Source organism: Paramormyrops kingsleyae, chromosome 13 (assembly GCF_048594095.1).
Source record: "Paramormyrops kingsleyae isolate MSU_618 chromosome 13, PKINGS_0.4, whole genome shotgun sequence".
Lineage (NCBI taxonomy): Eukaryota > Metazoa > Chordata > Actinopteri > Osteoglossiformes > Mormyridae > Paramormyrops > Paramormyrops kingsleyae.
In genome coordinates, this window is record NC_132809.1 from 28,457,970 (window position 1) to 28,478,366 (window position 20,397).

General features: G+C 41.8%; 1 protein-coding gene across 1 annotated transcript; it reads left to right on the forward strand.

Annotated features, from left to right (window-relative positions):
- The first annotated feature begins 9,696 nt into the window (after positions 1-9,696).
- Positions 9,697-12,033, forward strand: fgf19 (fibroblast growth factor 19). Its single transcript, XM_023827374.2, has 3 exons — positions 9,697-9,955; positions 10,387-10,490; positions 11,591-12,033. The coding sequence occupies exons 1-3, from the start codon at positions 9,742-9,744 to the stop codon at positions 11,900-11,902; spliced, it is 630 nt and encodes a 209-aa protein (XP_023683142.1). The 5' UTR covers positions 9,697-9,741; the 3' UTR covers positions 11,903-12,033.
- Positions 12,034-20,397: the final 8,364 nt, after the last annotated feature.

The following is a 20,397-nucleotide window of genomic DNA, read 5'->3' on the forward strand; positions in this document are numbered from 1 at the left end:
CCAGACAACCCAGGAAATGAACGACTAAGCAGCGCATCACAGAAAGTGTATTGGTGGTAATCGGCTGCGGCCCGATGCTGACCTGGGCAAACAGGCAGCCCGGGAGGGAAGGACGCTAAATCTCTCGCATAATTTGTTTCCCTGTCCTTCGCCATGCTGGCTTGGGGGTGATGGGCGATGGAGGGAGGGGCTGATGGCTCCCGCGTGACCTGATCCGCATCTCACACCATGCTAGTCACCCCCCCCCCCCTTCATGAATGTGCATGTGAATGAAGCAGCTTTACAAGTGGAGCTTCTCCAAGCCGCCAGACTGCTGTCAAACGGAGGCGGTCTCTGAGGACCTCGTTTAACCAGGATCACACACCTATGAGGGACACGTGACTCATTCTGAACATTCTCTTTACTTGGGTGTTACTTTACTCCCCATATCCCTGTTTCGTGCCTTGGGGTCACAGCGTTGTGAAAGGCGCTATATAAAAAATGAGCACTATTGGCAGTTTAAGCCTATTACGCATGACATCTCCCAAGTCTCCCAAGATAAGTTCATTAAAAAAAAAAATCACAACAAACACGTATTTGCTGGAGTCCTGCATTACAGCCCCAACTGGAAGTTATACTGACTGACCTACTCCATTCTGAAGTTCTAAATTCTAATTCCAGCCATTTAAATAAAGGCATATTTGAAACATTAGTAACCCTATTAAGATATTAAAAGAATTAAGCCCCTAGTGGCTCTTAGAAAACACAGGATTTGTGGAGATAAATTTTAAATAAGACGTCAGCATCGGGGGCAGATCCCTGCCCTGCCCTGCTCTGCCCCTCGGGTGGTGGGCAGCAGGGGGGGGGCAACAGTACTAATGACTCGTTATGGGGTCTCAGCATCCGATGGGCATCACAGCTGCTGCCTTTTTATCCAGTAAATAAATAAGGCCAGAGCCTGAGAACACTGATGGGTGAGACAGGCGCTGCCACAGAGCTTGGCTGGTATGGACCGACTGCAAGCTGCCACAGGTAGGCTGACGAGAGGGGGGCTGAATGAGCCCGGCCTGCAGAGGGCAGTGACGTGCGCCGACGGTGGAGGGGGTACGTGGATAAAACTCTTGTCGGCCATTAAAGCTTCTCATGAATGAAAAATATACTGCCGTCGCTGTTATTATTAACTTTGGTCTGAATTCAGAGATTAAAGGCTCCGAAATCCTAAATCAGTTATTAAATAAAAATAAAGAGCCTATCAGTGTTGGAGGAAAAAAAAGCTTACGATACAAGCCGTTTCCTTAAGAGTATGTCAGGCATGTCTAAAATAACAGGATTATAAGACTATGTATATAAAAAAAAGTTCAAGACTACAGTTAAGGCATTCTGGATGGGTCGTAAAAGAACAAAGAAATGGGAAATGCAGGGTTCGTGGCAAAGGCGGGAGTTACAAACGAGCGCAGAGACCAGGCACCGGGCTGAACGGGAGGAGTCCGAGGAGGAGATCAGCCCTTTCCTTTTGGATTCGGCACATTTTTAGTCCTAGGGCGGGTAAGTCGGCTCCGCTCCCTGTGTTTGAATACGCCCAGCGCTACGAAGGCCTCGCTTTGCATGCTGGGTGGTTCCCTCAGCCTTGGATCGCATGACACGGCCGAATCTCTGCGGCCGCAGACAGCCCAGGGTGTGTGCAGGGAGAGCCAGGTGCTCTGGACCGTCCCTGGATGGTCTGAGGCATCACACTCTGGGACAGATTATTTTGCTACACAGCACTTGCTTCTATTCAAAGCGACAGGCCTGGTGTACATTTCTAGACATTGGTTTTTCATCTGAGGTGCCAACTTCTTGGAAGGTAGATAAGCAACCTTTCAGACAGAAGTCCAGTTACGTAACTACAGTGCCATCAGACAGAAGTCCAGTTACGTAACTACAGTGCCATCAGCTGACAGGTGGCTTCTTCTGCTGGAATTAATATTTGGTTTCTATAATGCAGTGGAAAGATGGAAGTATCATTTTGGCAGCAGTGTTTGGCTCACTGGGTGACAGCACTGTCATCAGAAGGTTTCCGGTTCAAATCCCAAGGTTGTTAGAATGATTTCTCCGTTGGGCCCTTGAGCAAGGCCCTTAACCCCCATATTGCTCGAGGGACAGGCTGACCCCAAATAGGTGTAAATATGCAGTATTCAGTCTTACAAGAATTTTTGTAATATACTGATCTAACAGTTAATTTTATAGAGTAAGAAAACTCTGAGTGGAGAAAAACAAAAAAACTGTTACCGTAAATTACCTTACATTTGTACCATAATATAGACATAATTTGTAATTACGCTGCCCGGCCAAAAAAAAAGTTGCCATTTGAATTTATATCAGCAAATACTCAAGAGCCAATGACTGGATCATTATTACAGCTCAGCAACGTTATGCAGCAATAAAGTGAAGTCAGCGGATTACCTGAATCTACTGAATGGCCAGGTTACACCTCCATCCATCATCAATGGATTTTTTTCTTCCCTGTTGGCATGGGCATATTCCAGGACAAGAATGCCAAGATTCAATGGGTTTGAACTGTCAAAGAGTGGTTCAGGGAGCATGAGGGGTCATTTTCACGCATGAATTGGTCACCACAGAGTTGTGACCTTGACCTCATTGAAGGTCTTTGGGATGAAGGAGGCTTTATGGAGTGGTTCAACTCATTTGTCAATACAGGATCTTGGTGAGAAATGAATGCAAATCTGGATGAAAATAAAGGGTGAGATATTGCATAAGCTTGTGGAAACAATGTCATGACAAATGTGCACCATAATCAAAGCTAAAGGCGGTCCAACGAAAAATTCAAATGGCGACTTTTTTTTTGGCCGAGCAGCGTATTTATGAAACAAATAATTAAGGCTTGGCCACAGAGGAGCTCGAAGCATTCATGTCCTTCAATAGTCATGGGCCTTTTGGAAAAACGTTAATTGTTACCGTGGCCCATTTGTTTAATCAACCCTGCAAATTTGTTTCCACCAGTTCTAAATAAAAAAAATAGAACAAAGAGCTGAAGCAAATTTATCCAGTACAGATCCATTCAAATTTCCCCACCTGGTCAGACCACAGGAAAAAATGCCAAACAGGCACATCAGAGCTGCTGTGCACCTGCTCCTGTTGTGACTCATTATCTGTCACAGGAGACAGACATAACAGCCAGCTAAGCAAAGGTGACTCTGTGTCCTGTGTCTGGTGACTCTGTGTCCTGTGTCTGGTGACTCTGTGTCCTGTGTCTGGTGACTCCTGTGTCCTGTGTCTGGTGACTCCTGTGTCTGCTGGCTCAGGGGACCGGCTTCCCCGCACACCCACCTATACGCTTCCATAGCAAGCAGATACCTCCTTTTGTAGTCTGGGATTTTCCAGCACTGTGCTGACCAGATAAGAGCTAAGAAGTAGCATCACTAAGTTCTCCAGTGACACACGGATTCACAGGCCCGATACAAACCAGAAGCATTGTAGCTGGTCCAAAGCGTCTGGGTTTCATACGCTTACATCATATGAAACATCTTTCATCGGTCTTAGACACTGAGTTTCCAGAAAAGCAGACTAATATTAGCAAGCAGCTTAATTTTTGGACTATATGCTCCCCGATAAAATGGCACATGTTTGCCTTGATCCAAGATAGTGGAAAAACAGGTCAAAACTTGTGCCTGGGTGGGAGGTAGTTGAACCTATGCGAACGAGGGGTATAGAGTGTTTGTGGGCCCCCAGCCCAAAAGTAAGCGAGTCATTCTAAGACTTCAGATGTTTGGACATTAAAAAAAATCACTTTAATAAGGCTTAACTTCACCCTCTGAAAAGCTCCCTATTAGAACAGCGTTCCACAACTGCCAAGGGGAAGACCCAAACCCAGCAGGTGAAGCAAAAGTGATTAATTGCTGACACACAACAACAAAATGTGACATATGTGACATCATGACATAGCAGGGGGCAGCTAATTCAGTGCTCAGAGAGTGGTGCTTGGAGGGTGCCTTTCACTAGTCAGGGATCTGAACCAGCAATCCTTTAATTACAAGGGGGCTTCTCTAACCATTAGGCCACCACTGGTACTGGTCCTCCAGTGCATCATCACATACTGCATCACGGCATGGTACCCAGGCAGCCCCTCTGAGAAAAGGAAGGCCCTCCAGTGCATCATCACATACTGCATCACGGCATGGTACCCAGGCAGCCCCTCTGAGAACAGGAAGGCCCTCCAGTGCATCATCACATACTGCATCACGGCATGGTACCCAGGCAGCCCCTCTGAGAACAGGAAGGCCCTCCAGTGCATCATCACATACTGCATCACGGCATGGTACCCATGTAGCCCTCCAGCGCATCATTAAAACAGCTCAGAGGATCACTGGCTCACAGGTTCCTACCCTGGAGGAACTTTTCAGAACCACTGTAGCTGCAAATCCAGAAACATCTGCAGTGATCCAACCCACCCCGGACACAAGCTTGTCACACTTCTGCCGTCTGGCACGTGTTGCAGAGGCCTGTAAACGGCAAGACTGCAGCACAGCTTCTACCCCGAAGCTGTCACACTGCTAACCTCACTGGGCCTGCCCCCCCCCCCCCTCACAACAGCACCACACTGACCTGCGCTGAGATCTGAGATATATCCACACCAAACCCATCACAGAATATGCACTCTAGCTGTTCTGGCTCCTAGCCATCGTACAGTCACCCATGTTGACCGTACGACGATGCCGTCATCACATTCATCTCAGTACCACAGCTGGGTTCTGTGTCATCCATAATACTCTGCAATACTGCTGATCATGATCATTATCTTGCAGTGATACTACGACTCTCAAGTGCTACCTGTCGCAGGTGCAATAATTTAACTCATGTGTAGTAATACATGTGCAATATTCCCCTTATTCTTTTATACTGTGTATTTGTACATTGCTATATGCTGTTTTTTTCTTAAATATTTCTTTTATCTTGTATATTTCTTATTGGGGTTTATACAGTATGGTCCAAATGTCATCTCATCGTACTTGTACGGTAACAATAAAGATATCTTGTATCTTGTATAAGATAAAAAATTGCTGACCTTTTATATTGCTACGACAGTGGGTATTCAGAACTTATCAGTAATTATCGAATATGTCCTTTATTTAGCGATCGATGAGAACTCGGAAAAAAAGACTAAAAAAAACAGCTAAAAAACATTCAATTACCAGACCAAGTTTATGAGTAGGTCAGAAGAAGGCCATTTTCAATTAATTCCAGAAATAAATTTAAGAAAAGAGATGGACATTCTCACTAAAAAATTCAACTGTAGCGATTTTTAGGGCAGGATCCAGCCACTTTTTGGCTTCTCAAACAAAGGTTTTTGCAAGATAAGATTAACTTTATTGATCTCAGGGGGAAGTTCCTTTGCATACAGTAGCAAGTTAGGTAAAATGCAAACAAATATTTAGTGCAAAACAAGACAAAGTATAAGAGAGTATGCATAGTGCAGAGGAGTAAACAAAGTGAAAATAAGTTCAAAAAGTACACATTCTGAAATAAGTTAAAAAAATTAGTTTAAAAAGTACACAGTGTACAAACATCCTGAAAAAGAATATCAGGTAAATAAATATGTAAATAACAGAATCCCATGTATTCATGCTAAGACACTGCTAACTGAATAGCCTGCTGTAGCCCAGTCTTTCCAGCTCGAGCGCTCTGAGGGACTGGGAAGGAAGCACTGAAGTGGCTTCCCACTGGGAACTGGGATAGCGATTGTTGCTGCAGGTAAGGAAACTGCTGCGGTGAAGCGGCCGTGCCTTACGAACCTGCCGTCTCTGCGCCGAGCAGCGCTGAGGCTCCCCCGGTTCACCGATGACCTCGACACTCACATTCCTATCATTCCCCAATATGTGCTTTACATACAGGTGTTCGGGGGGGGGGGGTGCATGTCGCCCCCATGTCCATCACTCGCCACACCACACTGACAAGTGCAGATGGTCCTTGACATTTCTCTGGATACTCATATTACAAGGGGAGCCAGTTGGAAGATTTGTCAAGGACATTTGGAGAAATGTTCAGGAGACAGACGCCTCTTTGTTTATTTGGAAGTAAACACATATCTAGTACCGCAATAAAGGAAACTCAATTCTCAACTAGCTCTAGTACCTCTATAAAGCAAATATTACTTACGCAGCAAGTTAACCATTTTAATTAAACACTGTTCTTGTTTGTTGTCTAAAACAGGAACAATATAAAAGGCTCCCTAGAAATGAATGGATTTGGCCAATTAGACACTTTCCTCGGAGCATTGGCAGGTTCTCCAAACATTAAAGTGATACAGATGTGCGCTTCTGCTAACCGCAGGCCAATCACAGTGTCATCAGCACTACAAGGTCAAACACTGAAAGCAGAGAGTATTTTCAAACTGGGCTCATCAATCAATTAATCAATTTATCTTAGCATAGCGCATTTTCACAACAGTACACTGTTTCAAAGCGCTTTACCTTGTCTCTGTCCAAAAAACTGAAAACAGATTATTCATGCACCCTGTGTTTAGATTATTAGGAATAAAAAGCAGCCACATACAGGCAGCACCAGTGGCCAGTAGTAATGGAGGGTTGTGGGTTCAAGTCCCATCTGGGGAGGAAGCTTTTCAGGGCCAATGTGCTTACGATCAGGAAAATTGCCAGTTCAAATCCCAGACCCAGCAGAGCGATTTCACTGCTAGTCCCCTGAACAAGGCCCTAAATGTGCCGTCACTCCAGCGACTGTCTGACGCTGCTTTCTCAATTGTACGTAGCTTCGGATAAAAGCTGCTGATAAATAAAACGTAGCGTGACACCAGAGGTACCTTCAAAGGGCTGGTCGTTCACTCAGGGCCCTTCACAGGATGTGTGGTGCGCAGGGGGCTGAAACAGCTTCATGCTCCGACACGCCACAGCTGAGCCGGTGCCAGCTACGTTTCAGAAAGTGCCTACATGCTAACAGCTACTTCCAGCTCCACCTGATAACTTCACAGCCCGTGTCTGTGAGCACTCAGAGGTATCAAACTGAAGGGCTGGGGGGGCTGAACTCACTCTCTTCAGTCCAGATCTCAGAAGAAATTGAAGAAATGGGATTTCTAACAATAACACATTACAGCATATGTGACTGTACTCTAAATTGTTTTAGGATATATCTTGTTGTACCCATCAGTAAAAATAACTATATGAACATCTATATAAATCAATTTTGAATGATCCAAACTAAAAATAAAACTCAAAAGCAAGTTAAGCACTAATTGCAACAGTGAAATCTAGCAGGTTTATAAGGACTATGTAGAGCTCAACGTAATGGAACTACGTATAACTTTTAAAGATGTGAACCACAAGCTGAATCAGACTGACATCCCCAGCATAATACATTTTCACCAAGGATTACACATCAAATCAATTACACAGGCTGTTCAAAAGCGTGTCTTGAATGCAACAGAATGGCACCTATTACTTAAAAGTACATAATTCCACGGTTATAGTTTCACAGTAATTTGCATACTTAATTGCTCATTTCATGTCGTTAACTACACAAAGAGAAATAGACAGACTATCATGTTTTTTACCATAACGAACATTACATGCTTATTTATTTCTCTGTCTGACTTGACAGGTGGCTGAAAGGCGGATGAATATTATATCCAAAGTATTTTTTAAATCACAGTTCAGTTATCGGGGGGATTGATTTCCCATCCATACATAGAGGCAAGATCATGTGTCATGAGTCTGTGTGTCAGCGCGTCAATTAAAAAGAACACACATTCATTTTAAAACGTTATTTCAACACACCTCATATACTGGTGTGTTATATGAAATGAGGCCCTTCAAAGAGGAGGAACACTGCAGATAAGGAGCAGTGGTTCTCTAGGTTTACTGCGGTGTGCATCCTGTGAGAGGATACGAGATTACCCCTATGCTGGTCCTGAGAATACTTCTTTATAAGGTTTCCAACTGCAAAAGAACTCTGTATCTACCCCTATGGGGCAAATGGCTGGCACAGTCAATGCCCGCGTCATCCGTTACCTTCAAACACAGTGCTCACCTAAAAGGTTCAAAACAGACCGGTCTCTGCAGGTGATCTGAGCTTCCGTCGTCATCTGGCAGATGGTGTCTTTCAGACAGGCTGTAATAGAGACAGATTTCCCGTTAAAAGAAAAGATACAAGTGTCTATATACTTAAAGGCATTTTTTGACTTTTTGTTTTGGTTTTTTTTTTGTTGCCATCAAACAGGGCTAAATCTCTGTGCCTGTGATTGGAAGGTCGTTAGTTTGATCCTGGCTTTGGAAGAAAGATCACATCTGAGGACCCATAAGCGAGGCCCTTAACCCCCAACTCCATTGGCACTACTGCTGAGGGCTGCCCCTTACTGCCAAGCTTGCGCTCACCTACAATCAATAAATGGACAAAAGTATTGGGACACCAGGTCATTACACCTAGGGGAATATTAATGACGTCCCATTATAAATCCATAGGCATCAATATGGAGCTGGTCCCCCTTTGCCGCTATAACACCTGCACTCCGCTAGGAAGGCTTTCCACAACATTTTGAGGGTATCAGTGGGAATTTTTGTCCATTTATCCAGAAGAGCAACTGGCTTAAAATCTCCATTCTAGTTCATCCCAAAGCCGTTTGATGGGGTTGAGGTCAGGGCTCTGTGCAGGCCAGTCAAGGTCTTCCACACCAACCATGTCTTTATGGACCTTGCTTTGTGCACTGGGGCAGAGTCATGCTGGGACAGAAAAGGACCTTCCCCAAACTGTCCACAGAAAATTGGAAGCAGAGAATTGTCCAAAATGTCTTAAAATGCAGAGGAAATACGTTTTTGTCTGAATATTTAGCAAATCAAGGAAATCTGTAAAATACTGGGATAAGATCGATAATAATTAGTAAAAGATGACTGTGGTCCTCGAAGTCGCATTCACAGTTTACAACACTGGTGTATCAAATAGCCGGTGTACGTCTATTAAACTGTAACCAGCTTCATTTTAAGATTCAGAGCGTCATCTAGCGGGGACCACAGAAAATTGCCTACTGAGCATTTAAAAACCTATTACGAAACGGCTTTTGTAATGCCGTGTTGAATGGATGGATGTTTAAGTTTAATGGATTTTAATAAAAATGTTTAAATATTGCATGAATCATTACAAAACAATTACTGAAGTCATTTTCTAAAAGTCAACACACAGTGCCAAACGAATAGCCTATTTATCTTTATATTAGGCTTATTTACTTGCGGGTTACTTAAGCTACTGCATAAAGAAAACGCGTGGAAATCGTCGTAATTATTACCGCCAGGGTTGTTTAACACAAATGCGATCAATTGCGCTGTTACTCTCCAAAACACTAAGAACTACAAAATCCGTTTAATCGCAATAGTAATTGTAAGACAGAGGCCCGTAAATATTTTTTCTTAATGAATGATGGGCAGATCTAGTCAGCGGATAACTTGAAAACACACAGTAGCCTACAAATGGTAAACTTGTTTGTTCAGCTGCAGTTAAACCTGCTCGCTATGAGAGAGCTTGGCTTTGGGTATTGATAATGGCTCTTTTTTTGGGGCAGAGCTGAATGGGCCACGTACCGTGCACAATCCTGTCTTACCATTCACTTCCCAGAACTGCTCTGGGTAAGAAGGAAAAAAAAAAGTTATTGATTGGGCTGACTGCAGCTATATTTAAAGCGCAGGTGATCTGACGCATATTCCACATCTGTGAGTTAAGGATAGCACGGGGGCGAATTTTGTATGTTTAACGCGGTCTTTCGGCATGACGTTCGGTGTCTATATCCTTGCTAACATAGTAAATGTTTTATTCGCTGCTGGAGCTTGGTGTTTCCCGCTACGCGACTCGGGACCTCAGTATGACAACGGCTGGGGGCAGCCTATCCGTCTCAGGCATTTGTACGCTGCGAGGCGTGGACTGCATTTGCAAATCAACCCCGATGGCAAAGTGGATGGGTCTGTTCTCCAAAGCGCTAATAGTGAGTACATTTAACTGAAGTCGAGGGGGCGGAAGGGGCTGAGCGCAGCTAAGGAGACTCATTACACTAGTGATGGAGACTGTGGCCAAAAATGAACTTAACGGACTACAAAGCATTTTGTTATGCATTAAAGTTATTTGGCGCGATGAAAAAACGGGCCACACTTAATTGTATATCAGTTTATAATGAAGCTTATTTTTATTCAGGCCTGTGCCTGAATAAAAATAAATTGTTGTTAGTAAAATGATCAGTCAATGAAAGTATACATTTTACTGAAGCACCATTTATAATTGCAAAGTATATGAATTAAAAGCATTGCATGCAATGGAAATTCAACTTTAGCTGATTTAAAATGAGTGTACATGCATTTCCCAGTAGTTTGTACTCTTTAAAAAAAATCTGAAAGTAGTTTTTCACAATTTTCTTTTTAGGTTTAATGGAAGTTGTACCTGTTGATACAGGATTTGTTGTTATCAAAGGTGTAGTGACTTCCCACTACCTTTGCATGGATCAAAGTGGAAAGTTGTATGGATCGGTAAGTTAGAAAAAGATCGTTCAATGTTAACTCATCCTTGTGGAATCACACCTGTTTGCCTTTTACAGTTATAGGACTTAATTCATTCTTGACAGAACTACACAAACAGAAAAGCTGATTGCACGAATCCTGTATTTATCCTGAACTAGGTACATCTGAGACATACAAGATATCTGTCTTTAAGAGCCGGGTTTGTAACACAATTGTGAGTGCAGATGGTCAGTAAAGGAAAGAAGCCAGGAGTTTTGATTAGCCCACTTCCGATGTTCTGCCAGGTTCGCCACTGGTCAGAAGTCCGTTCATCCTCTGCCTGAGCCAAGACTAACAGTCCACATGTGAGATCCGAATTTACTTTTAATGGCTGGGGGAAGTGTACGCAGAAATGTCAACAAAACAGACACCTGTGTCAACTATTTGCAGACTGATACCTAATGCTTTGGGGCCAGGATTATGTAGCATTAAGCACTTCTGCATTGTGTACCTTTTCAAATATAACACAATCAAGATTCAAAAAAAGGGAATTACCTTAATTTTATTTATTCACTAATGATTTTTCTTTTTGGTGGGGGGGGGCATGCTGTTTAAATTAATGAGCTATTCTGAAGAATTACATTCTGTTAAATATCTTAGCTATTTGTAGATGTTTTAAAAAATCTACGGCAAACACAAAAGGTTCCGCCTGTATTTCCCGCTGCCCTCCGTTATATGCAGCCTACATTGTTGAAAAAAGTAAATTCTTTGACCTGTGAAATTTTTCATTGGCTGAGCTGATCCTTCGGTAAATTATTCACATTATTATAGGGAGAAACACCCCAGCACAGTAATTAGAACATTTCAGAGCAACCTTTGCCCCGCACTGGGGCATGTTTGCCCAGCTAGAATCTCAATGGATGGAAACAGTAGCAACAACCCTGGTGGCCTCCGGGGGGGGGGGGGGGGGGTTGGGGTATTCTGTTCATTGTGCAAACAGTATTCGAAGAACTTTACGCAGTCTGTACGCTTCAAAGATGCCTGTGCTTCAACTCTTCATGTCAGTGAAGTTCCACGCAGTTGTTTCTCATGATATCTCAGTCTTTCTCTCTCTCTGTCATCCTTGGTAGTCCACCTACGTCAAAGACAGCTGCTCCTTTGAGGAGCGAGTTCTTCCCAATGGATACAACATCTACATCTCAGACAAACATGGCATGGCAGTGACCCTGTGCAGCAGCTCGCAGAGGCGCCAGGACCAAGAACGGCTCCCGTCCTCACTGTCTCACTTCCTGCCAATGGTGAGCACTCTGTCACTGGACCCAGTGAACATTCAGCAGGCAGAACCTGAGGAATCTGTCAACACAGAGCAGGGTCCACTGGACAGCATGGACCCTTTCGGAAAACCGTCCTGGGTCTTCATGCATAGTCCCAGCTTTCAGTGACCGTTGCGTTTGTTGATGTTCATCATCCGTCTTGAGCAGAGCAGGGAATTGTAGAATGGATCTGGAATTGCAATATGATAGGAGATAAAGTGCCGAACTCTCCTGAAGAATCCCATGCTCAAATCCCATAATGGGCCACTCCAGTTCAGGAAGAGTACTGGCATTTAGAAATGGGGGCATTTTGAAAGGTTTTTTTTTTTTTTTTTTTTTTTTTTAAAAAGAATTTTGTTTTGATTATTAAGAGAAATTTTTGATGTATTTAAACATTTTATTTTTGCTGCAACTCTTCCAGGGAATTATTTTTTGTATTTAAAATTGTACATAATAATACTAATAATAATAATATCACCTTTGTGTATAGATATGTAAATATAAATGCATTAAAGTTTTTTTTTGTAAAAAGAAAATTGATATTTAAATACGGTAATTAGTCATTTTTATAAACATTGACATATTTAAAAACTTGTCTTCTGTTCTTAGCAAGACATTCATAGTAAAATGAAATTAAATGAAAATTTACCTTTAAAAGATGACAGATATTGCACGTGACGTTAGGCATCACATTATCAATATAACCATGTCTTATCGCAGAATGCATTTCAGAAAATATTCATCAATAAGATACTCTCGTAATGTATTACCATTCCATGTAGCGAGTTAAACCAAATCCCTGACACTTATTTAAATTGTGGATTATAGATGTCTATGCAATTTGTCGATCAGTAATTATTCCATAGTAATTAGTCAGTTTTAATTAGTTCGATCTGTCTTTGGGAAACCATGCAATGGACAGTCCATCTAATACTTCCATCTTGTGGGCAAAAGAAAGAACTGTGAGGTTAACATACGTGTGAGGTCCCTCTGCTGGTAGTATTTATAACTGTACCGCTAATGTATCACAGACACTCAATGCAAGACAAAGGAAACGATTCAAACAGTGATAAAAGTAACATTTTTATAGAACTTTGCACGAACTGAACTAAAACGTTAGTTCAGAACTCGCACGTTTGCATTAATACATTATTAATCTATTTTTATTCCATTTTTATTTCAGTCAGCAAAAAATAATTTACAGTTTCATAATATTAATCGTGAGTGGCACAGGGTCTCAGGGGTATGCTTGCCACCTCGCACATCTAGGCTGAAGGGTCTCACTCCCAGCCCTGCTCTCAGTCTACGGGTCTTAAGGGTTTCCTCAGAGTTACCGGAATGTTCCGCCCAAAGACCAAAGATGTACTCCGATTAATGTTATCACTAAATTGTCCATCCGACCGTCTGTCCGCCCATCCATCCATCTATCTATCTATCTATCTATCTATCTATCTATCTATTTTATTCTGGGGTATCAGAATAAAAGTAGGCAATCTGTCTCTCTCTCTCTCCCTGCCACACTAAACCCATATTCCACACACACACACACACACACACACACACACACACATATATATATATATATATATATATATATATATATATATATATATATATATATAAATATAATGTGTTCTTTAATGTGTGATGTAAATATACAAAATGTGTTCTTTTTCATGTTTTCGTTGACATGGGACACGTGAACTTTGGCCACAGGTTTTACGCTTAATCTCAGACTCTACATGCTCTACACTCTTCTGAAAGTTTTTTTTTCTCTACCTATTAAAACCAATTGCTACAGAGCGATTCTCATCGCATTGAAGTGTAGCAGGACTCATGGTGGTTATTATAAACAGATCTTCTGGCCAAACCTACTGGCTCAGAAATCCCCGGAGAAGCCCTGCTTTTGTACCTTAACCTGAATTGTGTCATTAATATGGATAGAGGTGTACAAACGTCTAAAGCTGCATGCTATGCAAATCCCTTTTGATGTAAGCATCTGCTAAGACTCCTATGAATATGGTAATAATGTAGTCAAGCACCCCACACTAAACTCCTGTTTCATGCATTATCTTAGCCTTACCACAGTCCACTGTAATAATCCCAGCTGATGCAAGTCTTTGTCCCTGAAACAAGTCCCATAAAAGCATTTAATCTGCCGTCCACATTTCTGAACGTTCAACCAAAGGGGCCACACAAACGCACATTAGCTTTCATGGACTGGCAAAAGGAGTTTCCAATAGATGACAATAAGCCAGGCTTTCGGGCCCAGTGTGGTGCTCGGACCGGGAGGATGACAATGGAGGAGCGAGGAGGATGGAAGGGCCGCGGGACTCCGCATGGCCGCCTTTCAGCGCTCGGGACAGATCAGAATTCAGCGGCACAAAGAGGGGCCGGGGGCTGACAGCTGGCCTACGCGCCCCTGCGGCAGGTGAGCACCGGCGGGCGGCAACGCTCTGAAGCAGACAGACAAAACCGCGTCGTTCCCAGAAGACGCCCACCGAGGCAGCCTGCTACAGAACGCCGTCAATGCGCCTTTCACCTACGCAACTTTAGACCTGAGTCTCGGGCTCGATCTAAACTGTGTGGAATTATGGAGTGGCATAGCGGGGGGGGGGGTGACAAGGTGGCATGCTTAGAAGTGCTTCAGGGTCCCGAGCACACAAGCACGAGAAAAGTTAACAAACGAGAGCTTTGGGGTGCCACACGAGCGGCGAGGTGCCCCCAACCCCCCCCCCCCCCCCCCCGGCAGGGAACCGTTGCGCTCGTTGTTGCCGCTGTTCTGAAATTTTGGCAAAGAATCATAACATTTATGAGCAGAGCTGTTCAAAACCTCTGAAAATCTGCTTCCTTCTTTCTGTCACACGTTAAAACACAGCAGGATTTTCAGTCTCCATGTGCACATTTCCTGCATATGAGAACGCAGTAATATCGTGCATATTGACAGTATATAGATACACATACATGGCAAGAGTTTGGTCTTTCCTCTCCCTTCTTTCATCTCCTCTGTCCATACTGTATACCTTTTCCCCTCCTAAAGCCTCAAACTGTACCAAGGAGAGCAACGGCATTTCAAGGGTGTCATCACCCTCTTGGTTTACTTTTATATGAGCTCAAGGGTCCCAAACAAAGGGAAAATGATCCAATGGCTGAGAAAACGCTGTGACTAATTCAAAACTCAGTCAGAACAGTAGGAGAGGGAGGACAGAGAGAGAGAGAGGAGCGACTCAGCCGCGTTTCTTTGGTTTCCTTCCAGCCGGCTAGTCAGGGGTTGGTAAATGCAGGAATTTCGGAGGCAGGTGGCGAATGGTAACATAAAAAAGAAGGGAGTGAAAAAAAAGAGAGAGAGAGACGCAACAAATGCCGCCGCCGCATCCCAAACCGCGGCCCTTGAAAGTCCCCCGCTGAACGGGGAGCGTCTTGCCGCCCCCAGCCCTCCTGCCCCCGCCACCTCTGGAGCCATTCACCTGGCAATGATAAATGTGCAGTTTGCTTTTCAGTGCAAACAAACAAAAAAAATACCCGATGGCAGAAAACTCAACCTGATTAACCAGACGCACGGGGGCAGGCAGGCAGCGAGGAGTGACCCCTCCAGAAAGAGCCATTGAAGACAGATGAATACCAGCCCTACTGCTGGACCCACAATTTATCTTTTGCTGATGGCGCGCAAGAAGACGGCGCTGAAATAAAGACACGCTCAATGACAAAGGGGACAGGGGTCCCTCAGCAAAGGCGGAGGGGCCTGTGAACTCCGCAAACGGCTCATCTCACAGTCTCCTACCTTCAGCAGGTTGGGGACCGACACAGATTTCCCCTCAGAAACAACATCTGCAGAGGCGCGAGCGCTAAAGTGCCAAACAGCACGATATGAAAGTCCCCATTGTCCGTAGACGTTGGATTCTTTTCCGCTCACACGAGGGCCCATCTTCTGTCAATAGCTACATTTTTAGGTTGTTTTAAAGAACAAAGCCGTCAAATGTGATTATTCATTTAATAATGCACGTTTCTTTCATTTGAAACAAACCCAAGTTAGGCTTTGTTGTGTTTGGCCCATGTGGGACGGAGACCTTTAGCCTAGATTTTGCTCAACGGCACAGTTAAACTGAACTATCTATATTAAAAGCATTGCAAGCAAATGCTTCTGTTCACCCTCTGCGCTAAATAAACATGAAGCCTCAGTGTTACGAACAGAGCTGGAGCGCAGGCCTCCGGGACATTAGCTTAGGTGCTATGAAGTGCAGACTCCCCCTTTTAAAACTTTCCCAGCTTGACATCGTGAGCGAAACTAGTCACCACTCCCTCAGCTAAACAAAAGTTCATCATTAAAACTGAGAAATTTTATCCGTGATTTATGTTGAGCCCAGTACACCCAAAACCACATAGCTTACAACAATGGGTAACAATTCCTTTCATCGGGAGTTTACACACTTGCGTTTAACTAGACGATTCTTACAAGCAGGTACATATACTAATTATTTCTTTCCCCAAATAACTGCAGATCTGAACTGAGTAGATCCTGACTAAGTAACTTACTAAATCACCTGATTGCTGCTTACTGTTATGGTTTGGATGTGTAGCTTACTTAATGTCTTGCGCTGTCTTGTCTGTTATTGCATTGCTGTTTGTTCAACTGTGGCATAACAATTTCACTCTGGTCCTACAAACTCGTGACAATAAAAATCTTGATTCTTGAATACGCCCTCACAAAAACAATGATTGGCAACATAATACAACAAACAAATATGATTAAAGCAAAAAAATCATTCATAGGCATGTTTCATCATAGGAGGTGTGGTACAGTTATAGATAAGGAATCCCAGTCTGAGGAAGCCCATGTTGACCCAGTCACTGACAACAGAATGGTCAATGGGATTCATGCCAGTTTCTGTCATCGTCCAGCACAGCAGGAAAAAAAAGGTTTTTTTTTCCCTATTGCAAAAAATCTGAGTCAGATCTTTTAGAATAATACTGTCTACTGCCTACTGTGCCCACAGTGCATACACTCGACAGACACAATTTGGGCAATTCTGTCACACCTGTTTTTTTCCTTTTGGGTTGAAGCCAAATCCACTTTATAATTCTACATGACAAGTTAGCCATTTGAGGTAATTCTCCTAGAAAACAAAAACAACTAGAAAAAAACAAACAAACTATGCAGCTGCCCTAAATACAGAAATAGGATATGGTCACTTTTTAAACATATATGGGGGCTCTATTTCACATGTCCTTCTGTTGATATGACACCTCCGCCCACCCATTCCCCCAAAAAAGACAGAAGATTAGAGATGGTGGATTTTATTTTTTTTTAATTCTAGAGTAGGGTGTTGCTTGAAACAAGACTATGTCACGGTCTGTGGGTAAAGATTGTGCATTTCAGACCAACTGTAACAAAGAATGGACAAGACATCACAGATATATAAGTCAACTCAATGTTTTTTGGGCCCCCAGTCGGCATTTGGCCATAATAAAGATTGTTTCAGAACATGGAGAACTCTAATGAGGAACGACACGTCAGCAACAAGCAAAATCTGACATGCAGACAACAACTCACAGATTTCTCATCCGGACCAGTCAGGTCATTTTAAAGGGCACAAGCTTCCACACAAAGAATGGGTAGTAACGTTTATGCTAATCTGCATGCCCCACTGATTACTGGGTGATGTTTTCATATTTTCATACTGTTTTTCCATATTATTTTCAATTTTTTTTCATGAACAAAAGGGCTTCAACAAAGATTGTTATTTTTTCAGTTGTTTTTTTTCCTTTTTTGAGGTAACATACATTGCTGTGCTGGACATAAAATAAAATATTCTGTCCTCCTGGGTCCTGGGTTTGCTAGTAGCCCTACCTAGCAGCCGATAGCTGCAGAAAAAAAATGTTCTACCCGCCTACCCTCTATGCTCTTGGAGATGAATGTATAGCAGCATCAAGTCTATGGCTAAATGAGCTCATATTGGAGAGGGATTATTTGCTTTTGAGAGATGGTGGTTTTTTTTGTTTTTTTTTTGATAATTCCTCTCTTGACACAGAAAGGCCTGAGGCAAACAAGAAAACTGATAGATAGGAGCTACGAGAAAGAACAAAACTAAAATCCCAGTATAGGTATGAGGAAAAAAAAGTCTGTGTTTTAAACATATCTACTTCAAATTTATTGTGCAGTAAATACATTTGATTAAAAAATGGCAGGTCTCCGGTCATTTTGCAGTGAAGACAAGATGATACCAGACACACTTTGAATCAGAGCTATGTTAAATTACTATCAGTAAATATACTATGGCTTTTAAAGTAAACATGCCATTTTAAAAATTCTATCATATTGGCTTTAAATTTGTACAAAAGCTTCATAAATATATAAAATGTGGCCACCAATGGCCAAATTGGGGTGATACAGTCTCTTTCAATGAAACAGCTTAAAACTCAAAGAGTTATATTATCAGATTTGTTATGGCACCAGTTTTAATCAATGATCTCTACTCGCTCCCTGCAGGACCCATTCGGAAAATGATAAATGCATATGGATTTGCAGTTTAAAAACAGAACTATTAGGCACTGAACAGACAAATAAAATAAAATAGAATTAAAAACAAAAAAATGAAAAAACCCGGACTAAATTAACAACAGATCTTGTCTTTAGCATGAGGTATTGTGAAAAAAACAGGAACCGCTGTCTATCTCTTTTTTTTTCTTTTTTTTTTGGAATAGCGCAGAAATCACATTAAGTAAAAACTGATCACATAAAAACGAACTACAAAAATGACAACGATGTCAATATCATAATTTTCTATGAGAAAATTAAAACCTATTACATGGCAGTATATTGACATTGTAATAAAACATGATCACAAAAATAGCAGCAAAACATTTAGATAAGAAAAAAAAGCATTGTTTCTTTTTTGTCTGTTTTTTTCTCATGTTAAAGTCATCTTATGTCGCTGGGAATTTCTCCATAGCAGCTCAATAAGGAGTGTACACTCCGATTCTCATTGTTTTCCTACAATCAACACTTTGATTCGACAGTTACTCACTTACATTATGCCATCACCTCAGCTACTTCAATTAATCCTCCTTGCAGCGTTATCCTCCACGTCCCTCTAGAAATATGCAACAATACATCTTCGAGTTTGTGCAAAATCTTCTGACAGCCACTACCAGTTCATGTTTAAAGATGGGAAACCGATAGAGCATTATTAGTATAATCACAATTATTGACGCTGTTTACATTTTGTTTTGCCTCAGAAAAACCAGTTATATACACAAATTTGCTTCCTGTTCACTTTCAGTGTACTGTAAGTAGGACCTACTGATCTGGAATTAGCAATTCTGGGATTTAATGAATTCACTCCCTGCTCTGTTAGCAATCATGCTCTTAGAAAAGTTTAAATAATCACTAAGAAAGACCAATCGTTCTTTCGTATTCCATACTGGCCACTAAAATGAAAATATAAATAATTCTTAATGCTGAACTATAAATTATGCTATTAGTGTTTCGTAATGCTTCGGATGCAATTCAAGAAATGGGAAACGCGATGCTGACCAGAATCGTCAACAACAAGCATCGTTATAGACCCTACTGATGAAGATGGCTCATTCCGTCTGAAAAAAAAAACCTTTCCTTATCTTTGCAAAAAGACACAATGACAAAAAAAAATAATTCCAGCTCTGAAACCTGGCGCTCACATTCGCTAAGGCATGCATCTTCACCGCGTCCTTTCTTAATGAATAACACCATAGTTATAAGGACCTGATCTTAATATTGTGGAAACAATCGCAAAAAACCATTCCATTCGTCTGAGAATTTTCCACATAGTTTTCAAAAGAGTTAGTAATATGCAATTGACTGAAAGTGCTTTTAAATGGAATGGTTTTAGAAACTAAGACAGAATAATCCACAGAAAAAAAATAATTATTTTTAAAGACTGTGGACTAAACAAGGGCTTTATACGGATTTAAGGTGTATATCAGCTTATTGATTGCTAGCTACAGTAGTCTTTATGACATCATGTCTATGCCAACAAAACTATTCTTTAGCTTCTTTCATACATGCACTTGCTATACTTAAAAATGAGCAGTTAACTGGTGTTATGTTGGCTGTATAACTTGCTATACCTCACAAGCTGGAAGTTTCTGCAATCCACAGACTTTAAAGGAATAATAGTATAATGTAATGTATGCTAAACAAGAGTACAATACATGGTTACATCCACCATTGTAAAAAGAGAAGATGGCAAATGCTTTAGGACTCGAGATTCAAAAAGCCTAGACAATATATTAAAGTGACTAAACACAAACGCTAGCAGACACATTAGCATTGAGTGTAGAACAGCTGAAGCTGTAACATTGTACTAATCAAGGACAAACAATGCATCTTCTCTTTTATAAATGGTTTTCTGCCATTGAAACAAAAATTATATTATACACAGTCTGGATACAAAACCAGATTCATCATTTCACTTTTCCTTGTTTTTTTGTTTTTGTTTTTTTTTTTCGGCACGAACTGTCTGTAGTTTAAAGCACTACTCGATTATTTACTTGGATTGAAATGTCTGTTTTTGTGGCATATATTTGTAAGTGGCATGTATAAGTTTTTTTCTCTCTTTTTTTTTCTTAGTTATTTTGAACTTTTT